The 27,428-nt window shown below is 46.9% G+C and overlaps 1 protein-coding gene across 1 annotated transcript in view; it reads left to right on the top strand.

Moving 5' to 3' along the window:
• Positions 1 to 27,428, top strand: part of LOC124009448 (protein kinase C iota type-like) — a 44,186-nt gene that overhangs the window by 9,435 nt on the left and 7,323 nt on the right. Inside the window, exons 2-14 of the mRNA XM_046321260.1 lie at positions 6,682 to 6,803; positions 8,283 to 8,372; positions 9,322 to 9,372; positions 9,486 to 9,571; positions 10,789 to 10,923; positions 11,746 to 11,809; positions 14,798 to 14,943; positions 19,120 to 19,304; positions 20,517 to 20,652; positions 21,435 to 21,648; positions 24,409 to 24,488; positions 24,697 to 24,786; positions 27,414 to 27,428. The exon at positions 27,414 to 27,428 is cut by the window's right edge and continues 101 nt beyond it. Of these exons, the coding sequence (XP_046177216.1) occupies positions 6,682 to 6,803; positions 8,283 to 8,372; positions 9,322 to 9,372; positions 9,486 to 9,571; positions 10,789 to 10,923; positions 11,746 to 11,809; positions 14,798 to 14,943; positions 19,120 to 19,304; positions 20,517 to 20,652; positions 21,435 to 21,648; positions 24,409 to 24,488; positions 24,697 to 24,786; positions 27,414 to 27,428 (1,414 nt within the window). The remainder of the gene's footprint in view (positions 1 to 6,681; positions 6,804 to 8,282; positions 8,373 to 9,321; positions 9,373 to 9,485; positions 9,572 to 10,788; positions 10,924 to 11,745; positions 11,810 to 14,797; positions 14,944 to 19,119; positions 19,305 to 20,516; positions 20,653 to 21,434; positions 21,649 to 24,408; positions 24,489 to 24,696; positions 24,787 to 27,413) is intronic.

The raw sequence follows: 27,428 nt of genomic DNA, 5'->3' as shown, positions 1-27,428 counted from the left end.
TCCTCCTGTACTGTCACTAATTAACACAAACAGGATGGAGAGAGAAAGAGGGGGAGGGAGAGAATGCAGAGAGGGAGGAATAGAAAAAGAGAAGTATGGCTGGGTACGATACCAGTTTAGTGTGATACTTGTTAGTATCGTGGTAAGGAAACAAAAACACAAAGCGGATTTAACTTGTTAAGGACAACAGCCCCTAATGTTGGAAACAAACATGTATTTATCTTATCACACAATATTTGACATACTCCTGGTTTTTTTTAAAGGACCAAATAGTTTGTTCTGCTTTTTGTTTAAAAAAATGCACACAAAAAAACAATAACAAAAAGGCGTTACCACAACCCTAGAATGAAGAGAGAAGGAGAAGGACGCGAGGGAACATGAAGGAGGATCCAGAGAACACGTGACAGGAAAAGAGAGGGGGAGGGAATGCAGGAGACACCAACACATTCTCTGTCTGCCAAGAACCTCTGTCGAGGTTGACAGAGCTCACCTAAAGTAGGCTATGCACTTCAGTAGTAATATAGGCTTACAGCTAGCACATCCAACCATTTCCCCAGGAGCGGGATAGACCCCGCAACATGGGAAAGTGGTAGAAATTGCTGCACACACACTGTTGTACTCGGCAATATTATTTATTGCCATACATTACATAGCACAGTGTTGACGTATTTAAACTACGTCTACCTCCAGCTTCTGTATGACCTTACTCAGACTGTATGACCTTACTCAGACTGTATGACCTTACTCAGACTGTATGACCTTACTCAGACTGTATGACCTTACTCAGACTGTATGACCTTACTAGACTGTATGACAGACTGTATGACCTTCCTTACTCAGACTGTATGACCTTCCTTACTCAGACTGTATGACCTTCCTCACTCAGACTGTATGACCTTACTCACTCAGACTGTATGACCTTACCTCAGACTGTATGACCTTACTCAGACTGTATGACCTTACTCAGACTGTATGACCTTACTCAGACTGTATGACCTTACTCAGACTGTATGACCTTACTCAGACTGTATGACCTTACTCAGACTGTATGACCTTACTCAGACTGTATGACCTTCCTTACTCAGACTGTATGACCTTCCTTACTCAGACTGTATGACCTTACTCACTCAGACTGTATGACCTTACTCACTCAGACTGTATGACCTTACTCACTCAGACTGTATGACCTTACTCAGACTGTCATGATCATTTGAAGGGAAAGAGGCGCATCTTTTGCACTGAAAGTAGAAAAAACAAAAACATTTTGTTTAGGTTCAACTATTTTTTGGGGGACCTTTTTCCATATGAACCGACGTGATCGTGTGGATCCCTGTCTGGTTTATAGGCCCTGTGGAAGGAGGATGGGTTCTAGTCTGGTGGAAGGAGGATGGGTTCTAGTCTGGTGTATAGGCCCTGTGGAAGGAGGATGGGTTCTAGTCTGGTGGAAGGAGGATGGGTTCTAGTCTGGTGTATAGGCCCTGTGGAAGGAGGATGGGTTCTAGTCTGGTGTATAGGCCCTGTGGAAGGAGGATGGATTCTAGTCTGGAAGGAGGATGGGTTCTAGTCTGGTGTATAGGCCCTTGGAAGGAGGATGGGTTCTAGGCTGGTGTATAGGCCCTGTGGAAGGAGGATGGGTTCTAGTCTGGTGGAAGGAGGATGGGTTCTAGTCTGGTGTATAGGCCCTGTGGAAGGAGGATGGGTTCTAGTCTGGTGGAAGGAGGATGGGTTCTGGTGTATAGGCCCTTGGAAGGAGGATGGGTTCTAGTCTGGTGTAAAGGAGGATGGGTTCTAGTCTGGTGGAAGGAGGATGGGTTCTAGTCTGGTGTATAGGCCCTGTGGAAGGAGGATGGGTTCTAGTCTGGTGTATAGGCCCTGTGGAAGGAGGATGGGTTCTAGTCTGGTGTATAGGCCCTTGGAAGGAGGATGGGTTCTAGTCTGGTGTATAGGCCCTGTGGAAGGAGGATGGGTTCTAGTCTGGTGGAAGGAGGATGGGTTCTAGTCTGGTGTATAGGCCCTGTGGAAGGAGGATGGGTTCTAGTCTGGTGGAAGGAGGATGGGTTCTAGTCTGGTGTATAGGCCCTGTGGAAGGAGGATGGGTTCTAGTCTGGTGTATAGGCCCTGTGGAAGGAGGATGGGTTCTAGTCTGGTGGAAGGAGGATGGGTTCTAGTCTGGTGTATAGGCCCCGTGGAAGGAGGATGGGTTCTAGTCTGGTGGAAGGAGGATGGGTTCTAGTCTGGTGTATAGGCCCCGTGGAAGGAGGATGGGTTCTGTTTGGGTGGATGTCTGTCTGGAAGGAGGATGGGTTCTCTGTCTGGTTTTAATGTATAGGCCCTGGGGACTGGAAGGAGTCGTGGGTTCTAGTCTGGTGGAAGTTCAATGAGGATGGGTTTTACTAGTCTGGTGTATAGGCCCAAAATGAACAGTGGAAGGAGGATGGGTTCTAGTCTGGTGGAAGGAGGATGGGTTCTAGTCTGGTGTATAGGCCCCGTGGAAGGAGGATGGGTTCTAGTCTGGTGGAAGGAGGATGGGTTCTAGTCTGGTGTATAGGCCCCGTGGAAGGAGGATGGGTTCTGTTTGGGTGGATGTCTGTCTGTCCTGATGACCTTGACTATGCCACTGTGGGTGGTGTCTCTCTGTGAGAGCTGCAGTTTTAATGTCCCCCTATAAAGAGACCCAGCGGGATGGGGACTGGGGCTGGAGAGGGGTTTTGTTTTGATGGTCGTAAAGAGAGTGAGATGACAGGTGCTGCCCTCAGGGGTCAGACTGGCTGCGATGGCCTTTACTTCACACTCAGTTCAATGGGCTTTATTGGCATGGGGAAACATGTTTACTTTAGCAATGTAAACATAAGTGAAATAGATTATAAAATAAAAAAAAGTGAAATAAACAAAACAAAATGAACAGTAAACCTCAGTCACTAAAGTTTGAAAGGAATAGACATTTCAAATGTCATGTCTATGTACAATGTTGTAATAATGTGCAAATAGTTAATTTATTTCTTTCCCCTTTTTTGTATGTTAACATAATTATGTTTTGTTTTTACAATGGTTTTTGTTATCTCAGTGGTTGCCCTTTTCTTGTGGCAACAGTGCAGGTCTCTCTCTCTGGTTGTGAAACCCAGCCTGCTGTCTGTGTGATGGTTGTGAAACCCAGCCTGCTGTCTGTGTGATGGTTGTGAAACCCAGCCTGCTGTCTGTGTGGAAACCCAGCCTGGTCTGTGTGATGGTTGTGAAACCCAGCCTGCTGTCTGTGTGGTGGTTGTGAAACCCAGCCTGCTGTCTGTGTGATGGTTGTGAAACCCAGCCTGCTGTCTGTGTGATGGTTGTGAAACCCAGCCTGCTGTCTGTGTGGTGGTTGTGAAACCCAGCCTGCTGTCTGTGTGATGGTTGTGAAACCCAGCCTGCTGTCTGTGTGGTGGTTGTGAAACCCAGCCTGCTGTCTGTGTGATGGTTGTGAAACCCAGCCTGCTGTCTGTGTGATGGTTGTGAAACCCAGCCTGCTGTCTGTGTGATGGTTGTGAAACCCAGCCTGCTGTCTGTGTGATGGTTGTGAAACCCAGCCTGCTGTCTGTGTGATGGTTGTGAAACCCAGCCTGCTGTCTGTGTGATGGTTGTGAAACCCAGCCTGCTGTCTGTGTGATGGTTGTGAAACCCAGCCTGCTGTCTGTGTGATGGTTGTGAAACCCAGCCTGCTGTCTGTGTGGTGGTTGTGAAACCCAGCCTGCTGTCTGTGTGATGGTTGTGAAACCCAGCCTGCTGTCTGTGTGGTGGTTGTGAAACCCAGCCTGCTGTCTGTGTGGTGGTTGTGAAACCCAGCCTGCTGTCTGTGTGATGGTTGTGAAACCCAGCCTGCTGTCTGTGTGATGGTTGTGAAACCCAGCCTGCTGTCTGTGTGATGGTTGTGAAACCCAGCCTGCTGTCTGTGTGATGGTGGAAACCCAGCCTGCTGTCTGTGAAAACCCAGCCTGCTGTCTGTGTGATGGTTGTGAAACCCAGCCTGCTGTCTGTGTGGTGGTTGTGAAACCCAGCCTGCTGTCTGTGTGATGGTTGTGAAACCCAGCCTGCTGTCTGTGTGGTGGTTGTGAAACCCAGCCTGCTGTCTGTGTGATGGTTGTGAAACCCAGCCTGCTGTCTGTGTGATGGTTGTGAAACCCAGCCTGCTGTCTGTGTGATGGTTGTGAAACCCAGCCTGCTGTCTGTGTGATGGTTGTGAAACCCAGCCTGCTGTCTGTGTGGTGGTTGTGAAACCCGGGAGTACTACCTCCCCTGTGCCTCATTAACATACTGTCATTGGACAGAGGGAGGAGGGCTGCTAGCGCTGGCCACCAATCCTTCTGGCTGTGACAGATCATGCATCCCAAATAACACCCTATTCCCATAGTGCTCTGGTCAAAAGTAGTGTACTTTTGGATGTCATTTTGGATGCTGCCAGAGAGCGCTGCTGTCTCGCTCTGCTATCCGTCTGTCTCCTGTCCTGTAGGCTGCTAGCCTGGCTATCAGGGGGCCATGGAGGGATTGGTGATTGTGGATAGAGCTGGTAGATTATAGGTCAGAGGCTGTTCCAGACCAGGGATGGGCAACTTTGACGATACCCACATGCAGCCACCGTCGGCCCTAGCCTTTAGGAGGCCCTAAGTGAATGTTGTACTTTTTTTTTAAAGCAAGTTTACTGCAATTGTACACGTTTTGCCATGGGGCGGAGAGAGATGTTTTTATTTATTTTATATATATATATATGATATCTGAGTGAGAGTGACTTAACAAAATCATGGTCGACTCAATCAGTTCGACCATGATTCCTACAAGTTTAGATAACTGGCTAGACTAACTTACCAATCAAATGTTGTTGTTTGTTTTCTCACATGGGCTAACTGAGTGACTGTCAGTTGTAGCTAGGTTTCCATCACATTGACACATTTTCATACCAGTGTTCTAAAATCTGCATGAAGAAAATGTTTATTTTCTCACCCGTGGTATTTCCACCAAACGGACTTGTTGCAGATAGAAAATCAGTGTGTGATGACAATGCACACAAAATATACTTTTTCGCTAAACATTTTCACGTACTGAATAAATATCAAATGTACAATGTGTTTCTGTCATATTTTCAACACTACTGATAGTTTTGTCACAAACAGTTGTGTTAAAAGAGTAAATGTATCTTCTCTGGTCTGGACGCGTGCTCTCTAGCCAACAGGTCGCAGAAAACAGTGCAGGTAGACTAGTGTGTGTGTGTGTGTGTGTGTATATATATATATATATGGAATTATTATGAATAAGAGCAAGAATATTTTTGTTGTCAAGCATTGATCGTCATGTAACCATGAATAAGTCCCTGAATATTTATTGGTTGGCAGCATCAAGCCCGTCACCGTGCACATCCACCACCATGTGAAGTTCATCAGAACTTTTGATTTGATTTATTTCACCTTTATTTAACCAGGTAGGCAAGTTGAGAACAAGTTCTCATTTACAATTGCGACCTGGCCAAGATAAAGCAAAGCAGTTCGACACATACAATGACACAGAGTTACACATGGAGTAAAACAAAACATACAGTCAATAATACAGTATAAACAAGTCTATATACAATGTGAGCAAATGAGGTGAGAAGGGAGGTAAAGGCAAAAAATAAAATAAAATTAGTCTGTGTCCTAATAAACTGCATGGTTTACAAAGTCGTAGTTGGAGGTCCGAATACCAGATCATCACGTGACTCCTCAAGTTTACCTCCATATAATGGTTGTTATATCTATATTTGTGCATGAAGTCGTTTCCACCTCCATTTGTAGCCGAATTAATTTTACGGACCCAAACATCTCACCATCTTGAAAGAACAAACGATCGGTCTGAATTTATAGTATTGTTCCGAAACTTCCTGTTTCCATCACAGCTGTCGTGAATTTATTTATTTAAATTTTTTATACAGTATTACTTTACTTGCATAAAAACTGTGGGTGTAAATTTGGTTACAGACTGACACAACAACCTGATAACACACAACAACACCCTGTGTTATTCTATTCAAACTCACAACAGTAAGTTGAGACCCCGACTGAGTTCTCACCACCACCAGCAATAGGGGAATTGATCCACGGGCCAACAGTTGCCCATCCCTGATCTAGAGTCAGATGTTGGACATTTCATAGCAATAACAGGCAACTACAGCTATAAAAAAACAAACAAACAGGGATTCACCATTTCATATTCATTCTCTCTCTATGCATTTCTGTTGTTTTTCTCCATGGTCAGTTCATGTGGCCCTACACATAATTGTGTATACACTGGCCTGTATTTACAAAGCATCTCAGGCTAGGGTAGCCTAGTGGTTAGAGCGTTGGGCTAGTAACCGGAAGGTTGCAGGTTCAAATCCACGACATGCCTAGTTAAATAAAGGTCAAATTAAAAAATAAAATATTAGTGCTGTGGATCTTGGATCAGTATTGGTTTGCAGATCATAATTATATGGACAAGAGGGTACCTGGTCCTAGATCAACACTCCTACTCTGAGACGTTTTGTATACGGGCCACTTTGAGAAAATAAGAGTGTGTATTTTAATGTATCCTGTCCTCTCTCTCTGTGTCTGTGTCTCTGTCTCTGTCTCTCTCTCTCTCTGTCTCTCTCTCTGTCTCTCTCTCTGTCTCTGTCTCTCTCTGTCTCTCTCTCTCTCTCTCTCTCAGGGACATCATGATCACCCACTTTGAGCCATCCATCTCCTACGAGGAGCTGTACGGGGAGGTCAAAGACATGTGCTGCATGGACAATGACCAGCTCTTCACCATGAAGTGGATCGACGAAGAAGGTTTGTTTACCATAGTTCTCCTTCTAAATATGTGTTTATTTATTAAGGATCACCATTTAGTTCTGCCAAGGCAGCAGCTACTCTTCTTGGGGTTTATTATGGATCACCATTTTAGTTCTGCCAAGGCAGCAGCTACTCTTCCTGGGGTTTATTATGGATCACCATTTTAGTTCTGCCAAGGCAGCAGCTACTCTTCTTGGGGTTTATTAAGGATCACCATTCAAGGCAGCAGCTACTCTTCCTGGGGTTTATTAAGGATCACCATTTTAGTTCTGCCAAGGCAGCAGCTACTCTTCTTGGGGTTTATTAAGGATCACCATTCAAGGCAGCAGCTACTCTTCTTGGGGTTTATTAAGGATCACCATTAGTTCCTGCCAAGGCAGCAGCTACTCTTCCTGGGGTTTATTAAGGCAGCAGCTACTCTTCTTGGGGTTTATTAAGGATCACCATTAGTTCCTGCCAAGGCAGCAGCTACTCTTCTTGGGGTTTATTAAGGATCACCATTCAAGGCAGCAGCTACTCTTCTTGGGGTTTATTATGGATCCCCATTAGTTCCTGCCAAGGCAGCAGCTACTCTTCCTGGAGTCCAGCAACATTAAGGCAGTTAATACAATTTTTAAAACATTACATTACAAAACAAACTATATATCCACCTCCATCCATCCGTCTTTCTCATTTATTAGAGATGTCTTCATGGGCAGATCTCAGATCACACTCATTGTGACTAGCCAGAAGTATCACTATGTAGAGATAAGGGTGTGGTTTGATATGCAGAGAGAAGCCAGTGGTGGGTGTACCTTTAAGGGAGATGGAGAATGAACTGCGCTTTGTTTTGGACTTTATACGATGATTTAAGAGTAACCTTGTTTGGAGTAGTGATGAACAAACTGGGCTGGCTACCCAGAAAAGAAGTGTTGCTGGTTGCAAACTTTATTTCCAAAGTGACACGACAAGATAAGTTGTATAACTGAAAGGTTTTTGTTTTGCGTTTCATGTGTGTGTGTGTGTTTGTGTGTGTGTGTGTGTGTGTGTGATCATTTTATTTGGATACAGCAAACACAGTGTCTTGTAAGCCCATGTGGGCTGGGTGTGTTGAAGATGCATGACTCGATCTCTCTATCTTATACTCCACTAGGCTCTGAAAAACAAACTTAACATAATGAAGACCGAGACACTGCCTCCACACACACCTACACGCTCTCTGTCTTAGACACGGATATTCAATATTGATAATATCTCAATGACCTCAGCTTAGAGACATTTTGAGAGTCTTCACTGTAAAAGTTTGTGTTATCTTGTGGTGTTTGGGCAGATAAAATGATTCTGACTATCATATCAGCCTTTGTGACTCTGGTCAGAAGTATTTTATGCACTGAATAGGGAATCGGGTGGTTCCAGTAGGTTTATCTATCATCAGACACTTGGATGAACATGGAGTACACAGTGACCCAGCCATGACCCGTCTCTCCGTCTTCCCAGGTGACCCGTGTACAGTATCGTCTCAGCTGGAGCTGGTGGAAGCCCTGAGGCTCTACGAAGTCAACAAAGACTCTGAACTCATCATCCACGGTAACGAGACCTTCTGCATCTGACAACATAGTAAATACATAAACCTTCCATTAATAAAAAATAAAAACATTTAGTCATTTAGCAGACGCTCTTATTCAGAGCGACTTGCATGAACAATTACGTGCCTTGCTCAAGGGCACATCGTCAGATTTGTCGGCTCGGGGGGATTCAAACCAGGTACCTTTCAGTTAGTGGCTTGTCGCGCCTAACCTCTAGGCTACCTGCCTTCCCAAATGTATAACCTGTTTTGATACCCAAGGGAAAGTCTTTGCTGGTCTGACAGTGCAGACAACAGTATACTGAGCTTCCATTACATTCAATTCAATGTATTTTTTTATATTTTATTTTTTTATATATTTTTTTAACCTTTATTTAACTAGGCAAGTCAGTTAAGAACATATTCTTATTTTCAATGACGGCCTGGGAACAGTGGGTTAACTGCCTGTTCAGGGGCAGAACGACAGATTTGTACCTTGTCAGCTCAGGGGTTTGAACTCACAACCTTCCGGTTACTAGTCCAACACTCTAACCACTAGGCTACGCTGCCGAATTGAATAAATGTTTTTTTTTTTTACAACAGCAGACACCATTATAAGTCACACTCTGTCTGTTCCACTGATACTCTCCTGCTAACTAGATTAACATCACACAGCCTCACAGACACCAGGAAATAGACCAGTGTCTATAGTTGTCTGTCTGTCGGTGCATGTGAGATTGGTTGTCTTTTATCAACACTGGAGAGAAAGCAGGGCCACAGGTTAAGAGCAAGATGGAGGAAGTAGAGGAGAGGAGGAGAGGGGGGGGGACCAGAGGAGGGTGGAGGATAGGGGAAGGGCAGAGTCTGCTAGATAATGAGAGCATCCACTCTACCCCACCTCTGGCGCACACACAGGCACGTGTGAGGTAGGAATTGCAACCATGGTTTAATGGTGTCCCTTTCTTCCTTCAGTGTTTCCATGTATCCCAGAGAAGCCTGGCATGCCCTGTCCAGGAGAAGACAGTAAGTCTACATCTCTTGTCCCTTCTATTGTTCTCTGAAGATTGGAGTATGTCTCTGAGACACACACACACACACACTTGTTCCAGTAATCCCTGTGTTCTTCTCTTCCTCAGAGTCTATATATCGTCGTGGTGCGCGGCGCTGGAGGAAACTCTACTATGCTAGTGGTCATGTCTTCCAGCCCAAACGGTTCAACAGGGTGACAATCCTCTCTGTCCCTGTGTCTCTTTCTCTCATCTCTCTCTGTCCCTGTGTCTCTTTCTCTCATCTCTCTCTGTCCCTGTGTGTCTCTCTCTCATCTCTCTCTGTCCCTGTGTGTCTCTCTCTGTCCCTGTGTGTCTCTCTCTCATCTCTCTCTGTCCCTGTGTGTCTCTCTCTCATCTCTCTCTGTCCCTGTGTGTCTCTCTCTCATCTCTCTCTGTCCCTGTGTGTCTCTCTCTCATCTCTCTCTGTCCCTGTGTGTCTCTCTCTCTCTCTCTCTCTGTCCCTGTGTGTCTCTCTCTCATCTCTCTCTGTCCCTGTGTGTCTCTCTCTCTCATCTCTCTCTGTCCCTCTCTGTCCCTCTCCCTGTGTGTGTGTCTCTCTCTCTCTCTCTCTCTCTCTCTCTCCCTCTCTCTCTCTCTCTCTCTCTCTCTCTCTCTCTCTCTCTCTCTCTGTCTCTCTCTCTCATCTCTCTCTGTCCCTGTCTCTCTCTCTCTCTCTCTCTCTCTCTCTCTCTCTCTCTCTCTCTCTCTCTCTCTCTCTCTCTCTCTCTCTCTCTCTCTCTCTCTCTCTCTCTCTCTCTCTCTCTCTCTCTCTCTCTCTCTCTCTCTCTCTCTCTCTCTCTCTCCCTGTCTCTCTCTCTCTCTCTCTCTCTCTCTCTCTCTCTCTCTCTCTCTCTCTCTCTCTCTCTCTGTCCCTGTGTGTCTCTCTCTCTCATCTCTCTCTGTCCCTGTGTGTGTCTCTCTGTCTCTGTCCCTCTCTCTCTCTCTCTCTGTCCCTGTCTCTCTCTCTCTGTCCTCTCTCTCTCTCTCTCTCTCTCTCTCTCTCTCTCTCTGTCCCTGTGTGTGTCTCATCTCTCTCTGTCCCTGTGTGTGTCTCTCATCTCTCTCTGTCCCTGTGTCTCTCATCTCTCTCTGTCCCTGTGTCTCTCTCCTCTCTCTGTCCCTGTGTCTCTCATCTCTCTCTGTCCCTGTGTCTCTCTCTCATCTCTCTCTGTCCCTGTCTCTCTCTCTCATCTCTCTCTGTCCCTGTGTGTGTCTCTCTCTCTCTCTCATCTCTCTCTGTCCCTGTGTCTCTCATCTCTCTGTCTTCCACTCCATCTCTCTATCTCTGCTGTCCCAATCAGTGACTTAACTGTATTAATGATACGTTGATATTTGAAGGTGGTTGTGGTTGTTTTACATTTGTCTGTTCTCTCCTGTATGATCATGGTAGAGAGCTCACTGTGCCATCTGCACAGACCGTATCTGGGGTCTGGGGAGACAGGGCTACAAATGCATCAACTGCAAACTGCTGGTCCACAAGAAGTGTCACAAACTGGTCAGCGTGGAGTGTGGTAAACAGATCCAGGTGAGATGCAGAGAGCAGGCAGAGCCTGGGGGCCCTGAGTTTTACCTTAGTTCAGTTATGCGGTCAGAGAGACTGTGGGCCCTGAGTTTTACCTTAGTTCAGTTATGTGGTCAGAGAGACTGTGGGCCCTGAGTGTTCAGTTATGCGGTCAGAGAGACTGGGGGCCCTGAGTGTTAACTCAGTTCAGTTATGCGGTCAGAGAGACTGTGGGCCCTGAGTGTTCAGTTATCCGGTCAGAGAGACTGTGGGCCCTGAGTGTTCAGTTATCCGGTCAGAGAGACTGTGGGCCCTGAGTGTTCAGTTATCCGGTCAGAGAGACTGTGGGCCCTCAGTGTTCAGTTATCCGGTCAGAGAGACTGTGGGCCCTGAGTGTTCAGTTATCCGGTCAGAGAGACTGTGGGCCCTGAGTGTTCAGTTATCCGGTCAGAGAGACTGTGGGCCCTGAGTGTTCAGTTATCCGGTCAGAGAGACTGTGGGCCCTGAGTGTTCAGTTATCCGGTCAGAGAGACTGTGGGCCCTGAGTGTTCAGCTATGCGGTCAGAGAGACTGTGGGCCCTGAGTGTTCAGCTATGCGGTCAGAGAGACTGTGGGCCCTGAGTGTTCAGTTATCCGGTCAGAGAGACTGTGGGCCCTGAGTGTTCAGTTATCCGGTCAGAGAGACTGTGGGCCCTGAGTGTTCAGCTATGCGGTCAGAGAGACTGTGGGCCCTGGACCTACTGTAGTTTCGGACTCATAAAGGACTGACTTGAAATACTTTTTGCCTCCGTATTTGTCAATGATCCCTTTCTCTCTGTCGTTCTCTCATATCTCTCCTCTGTCTAGGAGCCCATCATGGGGCCTGATAGGGGGGCCTCCATCACACCATTAGACCACTCTGGACAGCCAGGTAACACACGCACACCGCCTTGTTAAAGACTTAGATAACTAGCCTTGGTGAGCAAAACTAGGTAAACAATCAAAGACATTTTGGATAAATGAATAGTTCCTTCAGACCTTAGTCACTAAGTTGCATCTAGCAGGAAGACCGCTTTAATAAGCCCAGTGGCTGGCTGAATGAGAAGGCTTAACATACCCACTAGGAAGCCTTTCTGTATCACACTCTAGTGTCTAGGGGGAAGACCGCTTTAATAAGCCCAGTGGCTGGCTGAATGAGAAGGCTTAACATACCCACTATGAAGCCTTTCTGTATCACACTCTAGTGTCTAGGGGGAAGACCGCTTTAATAAGCCCAGTGGCTGGCTGAATGAGAAGGCTTAACATACCCACTAGGAAGCCTTTCTGTATCACACTCTAGTGTCTAGGGGGAAGACCGCTTTAATAAGCCCAGTGGCTGGCTGAATGAGAAGGCTTAACATACCCACTATGAAGCCTTTCTGTATCTCTCTAGTGTCTAGGGGGAAGACCGCTTTAATAAGCCCAGTGGCTGGCTGAATGAGAAGGCTTAACATACCCGCTAGGAAGCCTTTCTGTATCTCTCTAGTGTCTAGGGGGAAGACCGCTTTAATAAGCCCAGTGGCTGGCTGAATGAGAAGGCTTAACATACCCACTAGGAAGCCTTCTGTATCACACTCTAGTGTCTAGGGGGAAGACCGCTTTAATAAGCCCAGTGGCTGGCTGAATGAGAAGGCTTAACATACCCACTATGAAGCCTTTCTGTATCACACTCTAGTGTCTAGGGGAAGACCGCTGTAATAAGCCCAGTGGCTGGCTGAATGAGAAGGCTTAACATACCCACTAGGAAGCCTTTCTGTATCACACTCTAGTGTCTAGGAGGAAGACCGCTTTAATAAGCCCAGTGGCTGGCTGAATGAGAAGGCTTAACATACCCGCTAGGAAGCCTTTCTGTATCTCTCTAGTGTCTAGGGGGAAGACCGCTTTAATAAGCCCAGTGGCTGGCTGAATGAGAAGGCTTAACATACCCGCTAGGAAGCCTTTCTGTATCACACTCTAGTGTCTAGGGGGAAGACCGCTTTAATAAGCCCAGTGGCTGGCTGAATGAGAAGGCTTAACATACCCGCTAGGAAGCCTTTCTGTATCTCTCTAGTGTCTAGGGGAAGACCGCTTTAATAAGCCCAGTGGCTGGCTGAATGAGAAGGCTTAACATACCCTAGTGTCTAGGAAGCCTTTCTGTATCTCTCTAGTGTCTAGGGGAAGACCGCTTTCTAATAAGCCCAGTGGCTGGCTGAATGAGAAGGCTTAACATACCCACTATGAAGCCTTTCTGTATCTCTCTCTAGTGTCTAGGGGGAAGACCGCTTTAATAAGCCCAGTGGCTGGCTGAATGAGAAGGCTTAACATACCCACTAGGAAGCCTTTCTGTATCTCTCTAGTGTCTAGGGGGAAGCCTTCTGTATCACTCTCTAGTGTCTAGGAGGAAGCCTTCTGTATCACTCTCTAGTGTCTAGGAAGCATTCTGTATCACTCTCTAGTGTCTAGGAAGCATTCTGTATCACTCTCTAGTGTCTAGGAGGAAGCATTCTGTATCACTCTCTAGTGTCTAGGGGGAAGCATTCTGTATCACTCTAGTGTCTAGGAGGAAGCCTTCTGTATCACTCTCTAGTGTCTAGGGGGAAGCCTTCTGTATCACTCTCTAGTGTCTAGTGTCTAGGGAAGCCTTCTGTATCACTCTCTAGTGTCTAGGGGGAAGCCTTCTGTATCACTCTCTAGTGTCTAGGGGGAAGCCTTCTGTATCACTCTCTAGTGTCTAGGGGGAAGCCTTCTGTATCACTCTCTAGTGTCTAGGAGGAAGCCTTCTGTATCACTCTCTAGTGTCTAGGGGGAAGCCTTCTGTATCACTCTCTAGTGTCTAGGGGGAAGCCTTCTGTATCACTCTCTAGTGTCTAGGAAGCATTCTGTATCACTCTCTAGTGTCTAGGAGGAAGCATTCTGTATCTCTCTAGTGTCTAGGAGGAAGCCTTCTGTATCTCTCTAGTGTCTAGGGGGAAGCCTTCTTTATCACTCTCTAGTGTCTAGGGGGAAGCCTTCTGTATCTCTCTCTAGTGTCTAGGAGGAAGCCTTCTTTATCACTCTCTAGTGTCTAGGAGGAAGCCTTCTGTATCATTCTCTAGTGTCTAGGAGGAAGCCTTCTGTATCTCTCTAGTGTCTAGGAGGAAGCCTTCTGTATCTCTCTAGTGTCTAGGGGGAAGCCTTCTGTATCACTCTCTAGTGTCTAGGGGGAAGCCTTTCTGTATCACTCTCTAGTGTCTAGGAGGAAGCCTTCTGTATCATTCTCTAGTGTCTAGGAGGAAGCCTTCTGTATCTCTCTAGTGTCTAGGAGGAAGCCTTCTGTATCATTCTCTAGTGTCTAGGGGGAAGCCTTCTGTATCTCTCTAGTGTCTAGGAGGAAGCCTTCTGTATCACTCTCTAGTGTCTAGGGGGAAGCCTTCTGTATCACTCTCTAGTGTCTAGGGGGAAGCCTTCTGTATCACTCTAGTGTCTAGAAGGAAGCCTTCTGTATCATTCTCTAGTGTCTAGGGGGAAGCCTTCTGTATCTCTCTAGTGTCTAGGAGGAAGCCTTCTGTATCTCTCTAGTGTCTAGGGGGAAGCCTTCTGTATCTCTCTAGTGTCTAGGAGGAAGCCTTCTGTATCTCTCTAGTGTCTAGGAGGAAGCCTTCTGTATCTCTCTAGTGTCTAGGAGGAAGCCTTCTGTATCTCTCTAGTGTCTAGGAGGAAGCCTTCTGTATCTCTCTAGTGTCTAGGAGGAAGCCTTCTGTATCTCTCTAGTGTCTAGGAGGAAGCCTTCTGTATCTCTCTAGTGTCTAGGGGGAAGCCTTCTGTCATCTCTCTAGTGTCTAGGAGGAAGCCTTCTGTATCTCTCTAGTGTCTAGGAGGAAGCCTTCTTTATCTCTCGTTCTCTCTCTCGTTCTCTTCTCAGGTCCTCAGAACAAAGACTCTAGTGAGAGTCTGAACTCCGATGGAGAAGAGAAAGAGGTGTGTTTGTTGCCAAATCTGTCTTTATCTGTCTCTACCTCGTGTCACTGTCTCACGTCTGTCTCTACCTCGTGTCTCTGTCTCACGTCTGTCTCTACCTCGTGTCTCTGTCTCATGTCTGTCTCTACCTCGTGTCTCTGTCTCACGTCTGTCTCTACCTCGTGTCTCTGTCTCACGTCTGTCTCTACCTCGTGTCTCTGTCTCACGTCTGTCTCTACCTCGTGTCTCTGTCTCACGTCTGTCTCTACCTCGTGTCTCTGTCTCACGTCTGTCTCTACCTCGTGTCTCTGTCTCACGTCTGTCTCTACCTCGTGTCTCTGGTCTCACGTCTGTCTCTACCTCGTGTCTCTGTCTCACGTCTGTCTCTACCTCGTGTCTCTGTCTCACGTCTGTCTCTACCTCGTGTCTCTGTCTCACGTCTGTCTCTACCTCGTGTCTCTGTCTCACGTCTGTCTCTACCTCGTGTCTCTGTCTCACGTCTGTCTCTACCTCGTGTCTCTGTCTCACGTCTGTCTCTACCTCGTGTCTCTGTCTCACGTCTGTCTCTACCTCGTGTCTCTGTCTCACGTCTGTCTCTACCTCGTGTCTCTGGTCTCACGTCTGTCTCTACCTCGTGTCTCTGGTCTCACGTCTGTCTCTACCTCGTGTCTCTGGTCTCACGTCTGTCTCTACCTCGTGTCTCTGGTCTCACGTCTGTCTCTACCTCGTGTCTCTGTCTCACGTCTGTCTCTACCTCGTGTCTCTGTCTCACGTCTGTCTCTACCTCGTGTCTCTGGTCTCACGTCTGTCTCTACCTCGTGTCTCTGTCTCACGTCTGTCTCTACCTCGTGTCTCTGGTCTCACGTCTGTCTCTACCTCGTGTCTCTGTCTCACGTCTGTCTCTACCTCGTGTCTCTGTCTCATGTCTGTCTCTACCTCTGTGTCTCTGTCTCACGTCTGTCTCTACCTCGTGTCAGCAGAGACACGGGAAGTCTCTACCAGTCTGGGTCTGTCTCACGTTGATCTGCTGAGCGTGATTGGCTCGGGGCAGCTCTACCTCGGTCCTGCTGGTCCACTCTGTCTCTACAGAGAGGATCTCACGTCTGTGGTTAAGAAGGAGCTGGTCTCACGTCTGTACTAAACACACACACACTGGTACATGTAAACACACACTGATACATGTAAACACACACACACACACTTGTACATGTAAACACATACTGATACCTGTAAACACACACACACACACATCCACACACACTTGTACATGTCAGTTACATTAACACGTGATCAACACTTTGACAGGTGCTACCTGATCGATCATCTGTGCCATTTCTCCTCTGTCTGTCTAGTTCTGTCTCACTGTCTGGAGATCTCTCTATTCACTGTGTTCACACATCAGTGTCTCACGTCTGTCTCCAGTCACTGTGCTCGTGTCACTCTGTCTCATCAGTCTGTCTCAACACTCGTGTCTCTGTCTCACGTCTGTCTGTACCTCGTGTCTCTGTCTCACGTCTGTTTGCCTGTCTTCCTGTCTCTGTCTCACGTCTGTCTCTACCTCGTGTCTCTGGTCTCACTGTCTGTCTCTAGTCCTCGTGTCTCTGGTCTCACGTCTGTCTCTACCTCGTGTCTCTGTCTCTGTCTGTCTTCCTCGTGTCTCTGGTCTCACGTCTGTCTCTACCTCGTGTCTCTGTCTCACGTCTGTCTCTGTTTGCCTGTCTTCCTGTCACGTCTGTCTCTGGTCTGTTTGCCTGTCTGTCCAGTCTGTTTGCCTGTCTTCCTGCCAGTCTGTTTGCCTGTCTTCCTGTCTGTTTGCCTGTCTTCCTGCCAGTCTGTTTGCCTGTCTTCCTGGTCTGTCTTCCTGCAGTCTGTTTGCCTGTCTTCCTGCCAGTCTGTTTGCCTCTGTCTTCCTGTCCAGTCTGTTTGCCTGTCTTCCTGCCAGTCTGTTTGCCTGTCTTCTGTCAGTCTGTTTGCCTGTCTTCCTGCCAGTCTGTTTGCCTGTCTTCCTGCCAGTCTGTTTGCCTGTCTTCCTGCCAGTCTGTTTGCCTGTCTTCCTGCCAGTCTGTCTGTCTTCCTGCCAGTCTGTCTTCCTGCCTGTCTGTTTGCCTGTCAGTCTGTTTGCCTGTCAGTCTGTTTGCCTGTCAGTCTGTTTGCCTGTCTGTCTGTTGCCTTCTGATCCTGCTGAGTCTGTTTGCCTTCTTCCTGCCAGTCTGTTTGCCTGTCCTGCTGGTCAGTCTGTTTGCAGAGTCTTCCTGCCAGTCTGTTTGCCTGTCTTCCTGGTCAGTCTGTTTGCCTGTACTTCCTGTCAGTCTGTTTGCATGTAAACTGTTTCACTGATACAGTCTGTTTGCCTGTCTTGTACATGTAAACACAGTCTGTTTGCCTGTAAACTGTTTGCCTGTCACACTGTTTGCCTTCTTCCTGTCAGTCTGTTTGCCCACTGTTTGCATTCACGTGATCAGTCTGTTTGACAGGTGCTACCTGATCGATCATCTGTGCCATTTCTCCTCTGTCAGTCTGTTTGCCTGTCTCCTATTAGTCTGTTTGCCTGTCTTCCTCAATCAGTCTGTTTGCCTGTCTTCCTGCCAGTCTGTTCAGTCTGTTTGTGTCTTCCTGCAGTCTGTTTGCCTGTCTTCCTGTCAGTCTGTTTGCCATCACTAGGGCATCTGTTTGCCTGTCTTCCTGCCAGTCTGTTTGCCTTCTTCTGCAGCCCTCATCAGATGTTTGCCTGTCTTCCTGCCAGTCTGTTTGCTGTCTTCCTGCCAGTCTGTTTGTTCAGCCATTCTTCCTGCCATCTGTTTGCCATTCTGTAGCCTGTCAGTCTGTTTGCCTGTCTTCCTGTCAGTCTGTTTGCCTGTCTTCCTGCCAGTCTGTTTGCCTGTCTTCCTGTCAGTCTGTTTGCCTGTGTTCCTGTCAGTCTGTTTGCCTGTCTTCCTGTCAGTCTGTTTGCCTGTCTTCCTGTCAGTCTGTTTGCCTGTCTTCCTGTCAGTCTGTTTGCCTGTCTTCCTGCCAGTCTGTTTGCCTGTCTTCCTGTCAGTCTGTTTGCCTGTCTTCCTGCCAGTCTGTTTGCCTGTCTTCCTGCCAGTCAGTCTGTTTGCCTGTCTTCCTGTCAGTCTGTTTGCCTGTCTTCCTGTCTGTTTGCCTGTCTTCCTGTCTGTTTGCCTGTCTTCCTGTCAGTCTGTTTGCCTGTCTTCCTGTCAGTCTGTTTGCCTGTCTTCCTGTCAGTCTGTTTGCCTGTCTTCCTGCCAGTCTGTTTGCCTGTCTTCCTGCCAGTCTGTTTGCCTGTCTTCCTGCCAGTCTGTTTGCCTGTCTTCCTGCCAGTCTGTTTGCCTGTCTTCCTGCCAGTCTGTTTGCCTGTCTTCCTGCCAGTCTGTTTGCCTGTCTTCCTGCCAGTCTGTTTGCCTGTCTTCCTGCCAGTCTGTTTGCCTGTCTTCCTGCCAGTCTGTTTGCCTGTCTGCCTGCCAGTCTGTTTGCCTGTCTGCCTGCCAGTCTGTTTGCCTGTCTGCCTGCCAGTCTGTTTGCCTGTCTTCCTGCCAGTCTGTTTGCCTGTCTTCCTGCCAGTCTGTTTGCCTGTCTTCCTGCCAGTCTGTTTGCCTGTCTTCCTGCCAGTCTGTTTGCCTGTCTTCCTGCCAGTCTGTTTGCCTGTCTTCCTGCCAGTCTGTTTGCCTGTCTTCCTGCCAGTCTGTTTGCCTGTCTTCCTGCCAGTCTGTCTTCCTGTCAGTCTGTTTGCCTGTCAGTCTGTTTGCCTGTCTTCCTGCCTGTCAGTCTTTTTGCCTGTCAGTCTGTTTGCCTGTCTTCCTGTCAGTCTGTTTGCCTGTCTTCCTGCCAGTCTGTTTGCCTGTCTTCCTGTCAGTCTGTTTGCCTGTCTTCCTGCCAGTCTGTTTGCCTGTCTTCCTGCCAGTCTGTCTTCCTGTCAGTCTGTTTGCCTGTCTTCCTGCCAGTCTGTTTGCCTGTCAGTCTGTTTGCCTGTCTTCCTGCCAGTCTGTCTTCCTGCCAGTCTGTTTGCCTGTCTTCCTGCCAGTCTGTTTGCCTGTCTGTTTGCCTGTCAGTCTGTTTGCCTGTCTTCCTGTCAGTCTGTTTGCCTGTCAGTCTGTTTGCCTGTCAGTCTGTTTGCCTGTCTTCCTGTCAGTCTGTTTGCCTGTCTTCCTGTCAGTCTGTTTGCCTGTCTTCCTGTCAGTCGGTCTGTCCATCTGTCCTCTATCAGATGGATGGCTGGTCATTTCTACTAAACTTTTTAAAATTGCGTTTTAAGACTTGATTTCCAAATGGTGTGTGTGTGTGTTGTAGGACATTGACTGGGTCCAGACAGAGAAGCACGTGTTTGAGCAGGCGTCCAACCACCCCTTCCTAGTGGGGCTTCACTCCTGTTTCCAGACTGAGAGCAGACTGTTCTTCATCATAGAGTATGTGAATGGAGGAGATCTGATGTTCCACATGCAGAGACAGAGGAAAATCCCCGAGGAACACGCCAGGTGAGAACAGTGATGTCATGGCTACACCGGACTTGGAAATAATCCTGGGGGCGTTTCAATCTTACCCGACGAGGTCTGTAGTGCAGTTCTACCTGATAATGAAATGCACCCACCTGGTGTCCCAGGTATAAATCAGTCCCTGATTACGGGGGAAACAAATGATACCGTTTAAAGCAGTGGAACTGGTCCCAGGTATAAATCAGTCCCTGATTACGGGGGAAACAAATGATACCATTTAAAGCAGTGGAACTGGTCCCAGGTATAAATCAGTCCCTGATTACGGGGGAAACAAATGATACCATTTAAAGCAGTGGAACTGGTCCCAGGTATAAATCAGTCCCTGATTACGCGGGAAACAAATGATACCATTTAAAGCAGTGGAACTGGTCCCAGGTATCAATCAGTCCCTGATTACGGGGGAAACAAATGATACCGTTTAAAGCAGTGGAACTGGTCCCAGGTATAAATCAGTCCCTGATTACGGGGGAAACAAATGATACCGTTTAAAGCAGTGGAACTGGTCCCAGGTATAAATCAGTCCCTGATTACGGGGGAAACAAATGATACCGTTTAAAGCAGTGGAACTGGTCCCAGGTATAAATCAGTCCCTGATTACGGGGGAAACAAATGATACCGTTTAAAGCAGTGGAACTGGTCCCAGGTATAAATCAGTCCCTGATTACGGGGGAAACAAATGATACCGTTTAAAGCAGTGGAACTGGTCCCAGGTATAAATCAGTCCCTGATTACGGGGGAAACAAATGATACCGTTTAAAGCAGTGGAACTGGCTTCGAGGTCCAGATTTGAATTGGAAGGTTATGTCATGTCCGTTCCTCTGAAACGCCCAGGACTACACAGCTATTGTTCTCCCCCAGTAGGCTCACATTGCCAGACGTAAAATTCCCACATCTCCGAACCTAGAACCTTTTGGGGCAGGCCACCAGCTCTAGCACACCTGGGGGTGTATTCATTATGCCGATTCTGTTGCAAAACGTTTCTTAAACGGACGCAAACGGGGTGAGACCTACCTGAATTTGTCCAATGCCAATAAATTCGCTTTTTTAGTTGCAAAATGTTCCGTTTTGGACTAATAATTACACCTCTGATTCTACGAACCAAGGGCTTGGTGATTAGCTGCGTAGCTCTAAGACGGTGGTGGTGTGTGTGTGTTGAGTCTGACTAGTCCTTCACCATCTCTCTGTGTGTGTCAGGTTTTACTCCGCAGAGATCAGCTTGGCGTTGAACTACCTCCACGAGAGAGGCATCATCTACAGAGACCTCAAACTGGACAACGTGCTGCTGGAGTCGGAGGGACACATTAAACTCACTGACTACGGCATGTGCAAGGTGAGTGTCGAAAGTGTGTCCGTTGCTGTGTTTCTGTCTGTACTGGGTGTGTCTATCTTTGTGTGTGTGTGTGATTGTAGTTGTCCCTGTGCATCTTAAGCTTGTGTGTGTGTGTGTGTAGTTGTCCCTGTACATCTTAAGCTTGTGTTTGTGTGTGTGCGGTTGTAGTTGTCCCTGTACATCTTAAGCTTGTGTTTGTGTGTGTGCGGTTGTAGTTGTCCCTGTGCATCTTAAGCTTGTGTGTGCGGTTGTAGTTGTCCCTGTGCATCTTAAGCTTGTGTATGTGTGTGTGTGTGCGGTTGTAGTTGTCCCTGTACATCTTAAGCTTGTGTGTGTGTGTGGTTGTAGTTGTCCCTGTGCATCTTAAGCTTGTGTGTGCGGTTATAGTTGTCCCTGTACATCTTAAGCTTGTGTGTGTGTGTGTGTGTGTTGTAGTTGTCCCTGTGCATCTTAAGTGTGTGTGTGTGTGTGTGTGTGTGTGTGTGTGTGTGTGTGTGTGTGTGTGTGTGTGTGTGTGTGTGTGTGTGTGTGTGTGTGTGTGTGTGTGCGGTTGTAGTTGTCCCTGTACATCTTAAGCTTGCTTGTGTGTGTTACATTCGAGTCATTTAGCAGAAGCTCTTATCCAGAGTATATACATTTTCATTCCTCTTATGTACTGGTCCACCGTGGGAATGGGACCCACAACCCTGCCGTTGCAAGTGGCATGCTCCAACTGAGCCCAACGGGACCCTGAACGTTGTGAGGTGTGTGTGTGTGTGTGTGTGCTTCCTGATGCTGTGTAGGAGGGCTTGAGGCCAGGGGACACCACCAGTACGTTCTGTGGGACCCCCAACTACATCGCCCCTGAGATACTGAGAGGAGAGGACTATGGTTTCAGCGTGGACTGGTGGGCTCTGGGGGTGCTGATGTTTGAAATGATGGCTGGGCGGTCGCCCTTCGACATTGTAGGAAGCACCGACAACCCAGACCAGAACACAGAAGACTACCTATTCCAAGGTAATGCTGTTAGGACAGGGTCAAAGTTCATGTTATGAAAAGTACTCGTGTTGTTACTCTGCATTGGCCGATCCTCAAGAGAAAGCACGTGGTACTCTCATCAGTCAGTAAAAAAGGATCTCTGTGCAGCTAGACTTGGGCGGTAAACGGTATATACCGGTATATATTTGTAGCTACTTTTACAGTAAATACTTGCAGTCAGCTAGTGCAACATGTTAGGAGATAAAGCATATTGCGTTCTGCATTTTACCTGTCACATTATTTTACATTATGAAGTTTCTTTTTTAAATTTTATTTTACCTTTATTTAACTAGGCAAGTCAGTTAACAACAAATTCTTCTTTTCAATGACGGCCTAGGAACAGTGGGTTAACTGCCTGTTCAGGGGCAGAACGACAGATTTGTACCTTGTCAGCTCGGGGATTCGAACTTGCAACCTTTCGGTTACTAGTCCAACGCTCTAACCACTAGGCTACCCTGCCGCTTACCGTGAGTTCCCCGAGAACAGTTGAGCCAGTCACATTATTTTACATTATGAAGCCTTACCGTGAGTTCCCCCAGAACAGTTGAGCCAGTCACGTGTGTTTTACATTATGAAGCCTTACCGTGAGTTCCCCCAGAACAGTTGAGCCAGTCACATTGTTTTACATTATGAAGCCTTACCGTGAGTTCCCCCAGAACAGTTGAGCCAGTCACGTGTGTTTTGTAAATAGCACAACGGGAGAGAAATGGGAGCTGGTGAGTTCAGCTGTGTAGTGACGGGTTGCGTTTCCTATCGAGTGCTCAGGGACTGCAACTATAGTTTCCCTTCACAGAAAATACATTCGCGGCAACGTATTTGGCAGAAAATCGCTTCATTGTCATCAGTGACAACAGAAGTTCAACACTATCTGGCTGTAAGTCTATTCTTACAATGAAAAAGCAAGGTCTTTTTGTTGTTGTTGCAAGAAACGATGCATGGCCGTCATATTTCTAATGTTTAGCCAGCTACATTTCCTAATGTTTTGTTTAAAGTTAATCTTGCGTCTTACCGGAGGAAAATAGTCTGTTGACACTGAGGGAAAGTAGCTACACGTCGGTAACTGTCTTTTGATGTCCGTTCTTGGATTGTCATCCGAGTGGAAAAGTGCAACTGAAGCACAAAATTAGTTTGACAACGAACAGTAAATTACAAATAATACGCATTTTAGATCTGCGTTTACTGAAACGCAACGAGATTTTAAAAATTCCCTGTGTGAAAAACAAGTAATTCTGTTTTAACTGGACTCCTAAGTTTAACTTGCACTTTCTCTAAGTAAGTGGCTGAATTAATAAAGGGCATCATATTGTGTTAGCTGTCTGCCATGTTTGAGAAGTCAAAGCTCTCTTGGGATGAGTAATCTGTACAGCTGTCGCTGCAGCTTGATCTCCTGTCGGCTCCTCCTCCATCTTCTCTGAGCAGAGCAAGCAGGCCTGTTGCCCTAGCGACTCCAGACATTTACATTTACATTTAAGTCATTTAGCAGACGCTCTTATCCAGAGCGACTTACAAATTGGTGCATTCACCTTATGACATCCAGTGGAACAGCCACTTTACAATAGTGCATCTAAATCTTTTAAGGGGGGGGTGAGAAGGATTACTTTATCCTATCCTAGGTATTCCTTAAAGAGGTGGGGTTTCAGGTGTCTCCGGAAGGTGGTGATTGACTCCGCTGTCCTGGCGTCGTGAGGGAGTTTGTTCCACCATTGGGGGGCCAGACACGGTGTGTACACAGCAGGCTTGTTGCCCTAGCGACTGCACACAGACACGGTGTGTACACAGCAGGCCTGTTGCCCTAGCGACTCCACACAGACACGGTGTGTACACAGCAGGTGTGTACACAGCAGGCCTGTTGCCCTAGCGACTCCACACAGACACGGTGTGTACACAGCAGGCCTGTTGCCCTAGCGACTCCAGACAGACACGGTGTGTACACAGCAGGCCTGTTGCCCTAGCGACTCCAGACAGACACGGTGTGTACACAGCAGGCCTGTTGCCCTAGCGACTCCAGACAGACACGGTGTGTACACAGCAGGCCTGTTGCCCTAGCGACTCCACACTGTATGTACACAGCAGGCCTGTTGCCCTAGCGACTCCACACAGACACGGTGTGTACACAGCAGGCCTGTTGCCCTAGCGACTCCACACAGACACGGTGTGTACACAGCACTATTCCTCCTTCAGACAAACATGGGTCTCAACTATGCTCATTTGCATAATGTCTCTCGTTCACATTCGCTTGTAAATATCTGAACTCACCAAAAATGACATTCAGTAGCTCCTACCTAATATATGTACAGTTTTATGAGCGGACTTGTCTGTCTTTGTAATTCGTTTATTTTTTGTTTGGGCTCGTTAGCATATTTAGCTAGCAGCAACCAGTGAAATGTGCAATTACTTGTGCTAATTTTGTTAGCATTCTGGTAATGGACACCCAATTGTGGTTTTTTTGTGTCTTTTTTTGGCACCCTGTTGTGTACTAAGCCAGTAATACAGTACATCCCGGGGGACGGTAGGAATATCTGTATACTGCCAACCCTACTGTGCACCTCTAGTCAAAAGTCTGATTGTTCTTGAGGGCTGACAGGGATAGTGGTAATGCTGCAGTGCCTGACACATGTCCACAGTGTCAGCATATCGGTTTCAATAAGGTATTTTTCACAGCCTCTCTCTTTATATCCACACTGTCACTATTGTAAAAGCCCTCTCAAAATCGAATCTAATCTCTCTCCTCCTCTGTAGTAATATTGGAAAAACAGATCAGGATTCCTCGATCGTTGTCAGTCAAAGCTGCCAGCGTCCTCAAGGGCTTTCTCAACAAGGTAACTACTGCATACTCCCGCCTCCTCTCTCCCTCCCGCCTCCTCTCCCTCCCTCTCTCCCTCCCGGCTCCTCTCCCTCCCTCTCTCCCTCCCGGCTCCTCTCCCTCCCGCCTGTCTCATTATATATGTTGTAATTTTCTCACACCCTTTTCTTTGTTGCTCTCCCGCTCTTCCACTTCTCCCTCCCTCTCTTCTATCTCTCTCCAAGGAACCTAAGGAAAGACTAGGTTGTCACCCCCAGACGGGCTTCGCTGACATCATGGGTCATCCCTTCTTCCGAAACGTAGACTGGGACCTTGTGAGTCATCGTGTCTTCTTTCTTTCTCTGTCTATCAGTGTTCTCTGGTGTTGAGGTGGGTTAGAACACCAGGATCCAACCGAGACGAGAGACGGTGAATCATTTGTTTTCATTCAAACGAAGCAGCAGAATTCTCACCAATGATAATTAACTTCAACACTGTGAACGACAGTGAGACAAATCAACTAGTCAACCAATTTATGATTTTTTAAAACGCTGATACCGATTGAGGACCAAAAAAGCCTATACCGATTAATCGGCTGATTTTTATTTATTTATTTGTAATAATGACAATTCCAACAATACTGAATGAACACTTATTTTAACTTAATATAATACATCAATAAAATCTATTTAGCCTCAAATAAATAATGAAACATGTTCAATTTGGTTTAAATAATGCAAAAAACAAAGTGTTGGAGAAGGAAGTAAAAGTGCAATATGTGCCATGTAAGAAAGCTAACGTTTAAGTTCCTTGCTCAGAACATGAGAACATATGAAAGCTGGTGGTTCCTTTTAACACGAGTCTTCAATATTCCCAGGTAAGAAGTTTTAGGTTGTAGTTATTATAGGAATTATAGGACTATTTCCCTCTATACCATTTGTATTTCATTAACCTTTGACTATTAGATGTTCTTATAGGCACATTAGTATTGCCAGTGTAACAGTATAGCTTCCGTCCCTGTCCTCTCTCCTCCCTGGGCTCGAACCAGGAACACAACGACAACAGCCACCCTCGAAGCAGCATTACCCATGCAGAACAAGGGAAACAACCACTCCAAGGCTCAGAGCGAGTGACGTTTGAATCGCTATTAGCGCGCGCTAACTAGCTAGCAATTTCACTTCGGTTGCACCAGCCTCATCTCGGGAGTTGATAGGCTTGAAGTCATAAACATCGCAATGCTTGACGCACAACGAAGAGCTGCTGGCAAAACGCTCAGTCAGATACTTGGATACTTGTATGCTCAGTCAGATTATACACAATGCAGGACACACTAGATAATATCTAGTAATATCATCAACCATGCGTAGTTAACTAGTGATTATGATTGTTTTTTATAAGATAAGTTAAATGCTAGCTAGCAACTTACCTTGACTTACTGCATTCGCGTAACAGGCAGTCTCCTTGTGGAGTGCAACGAGAGGGAGGCAGGTCGTTATTGCGTTGGACTAGTTAACTGTAAGGTTGCAAGATTGGATCCCCCGAGCAGACAAGGTGAACATCTGTCGTTCTGTCCCTGAACGAGGCAGTTAACCCACCGTTTCCAGGACGTCATTGAAAATAAGAATGTGTTCTTAACTGACTTGCCTAGTTAAATAAAAGTCGAAAAAATAAATAATATTTAAATTGGCAAATCGGCGCCCAAAAATTATGATTTCCGATTGTTATGAAAACTTGAAATCGGCCCTAATTAATCGGCCATTCCGATGAATCAGTCGACCTCTAGTTTCCACATAGTTGAGGGTCATCACCTTAGACAAGCCCAGACGGTCTCCTTTCCCACCAGGGAACAAGACAGGCCAATGGGATGTTTTGGTTCTCTAAGGGCAGGTTTCTCAGACTCATATTAAACCTATTCCTGGACTAAGTGGTTCTGTTGTAGTTAGATGTTCACCACCAATAAGCAGTAACATGGTTAACCTCATGATGTTTCACCTGTTGCAGCAGACACCAGGGTTGGGTTCAATTCAGATTTTCAATATTCTGGAAAAATGGAATTGGAATTTCAGTTTACTTCCAGAATTGTGAAGGAATTGACTCCAACCATGGTAATGGGCCAGACATACTCCCAAGGCAATCTCCCTAGTTCCAGCCACCCTCCCGCCCACCTGCCAGCTAAACAAACAGGCTGGCCTCTAGACATGCCTCCAGTCCCAGACCAGCTCAGGAGCAGCCTGACCTCTTTCCCCTGTTTGGTCTGGACTGCTGCTGTACTGGCTGGCTGGCTCTCTGTCTGGAAGGATCAGTTTACACTGCTGGGCTGCCTCCCCCTCCACTCAGTCTCACCTCATAAACAACAGGTGGCAGCCTGCCCATGCAGTACTCTAGTCTACCTGCAGGGGGGGGCAGTACTGGGTCAACACACTGCAGGCTGTCTGTCTGGCCTGAGTTTACAGTGGAGTTTTCACTAAGCCACAGCACAGTCACTAATATTGTTTCAGAGAGAAACAGGGAGATTGGCTTTTGGTAAAATCATTTTTGTTAGACAGTTTCATACACTGAACCCCATTTCTTTACTTACTTACACACACACACACACACACACACACCTACACCTTTTTTTCACACCATTGGTTAGAGCCTGTAAGTGAGCATTTCACCAAGGTTGTTTCACCACCTGTTGTATTCGGGACATGTGACAAATAAAGTTTGATTTGAAGTATTGTTTTGTAAATAATGCTTGTTGGTTGAAACATGGTGCTTGCAGTATAAATTTGGCTGTAAGTAGCTTTGGATAAAAGCATTTAGCTAAATAGCTTCGTGTACATTATTTTAAAAGAGTACCAAGCTCAAGGTGTGTGTGTGTGTGTGTGTGTGTGTGTGTGTGTGTGTGTGTGTGTGTGTGTGTGTGTGTGTGTGTGTGTGTGTGTGTGTCCTCTGACCCCATTGCCTTGTGTTGTTTCAGATGGAACAAAAGCAG

Source organism: Oncorhynchus gorbuscha, linkage group LG22 (genome assembly GCF_021184085.1).
Source record: "Oncorhynchus gorbuscha isolate QuinsamMale2020 ecotype Even-year linkage group LG22, OgorEven_v1.0, whole genome shotgun sequence".
Lineage (NCBI taxonomy): Eukaryota > Metazoa > Chordata > Actinopteri > Salmoniformes > Salmonidae > Oncorhynchus > Oncorhynchus gorbuscha.
This window is presented reverse-complemented; position numbering and strand designations above follow the sequence as displayed.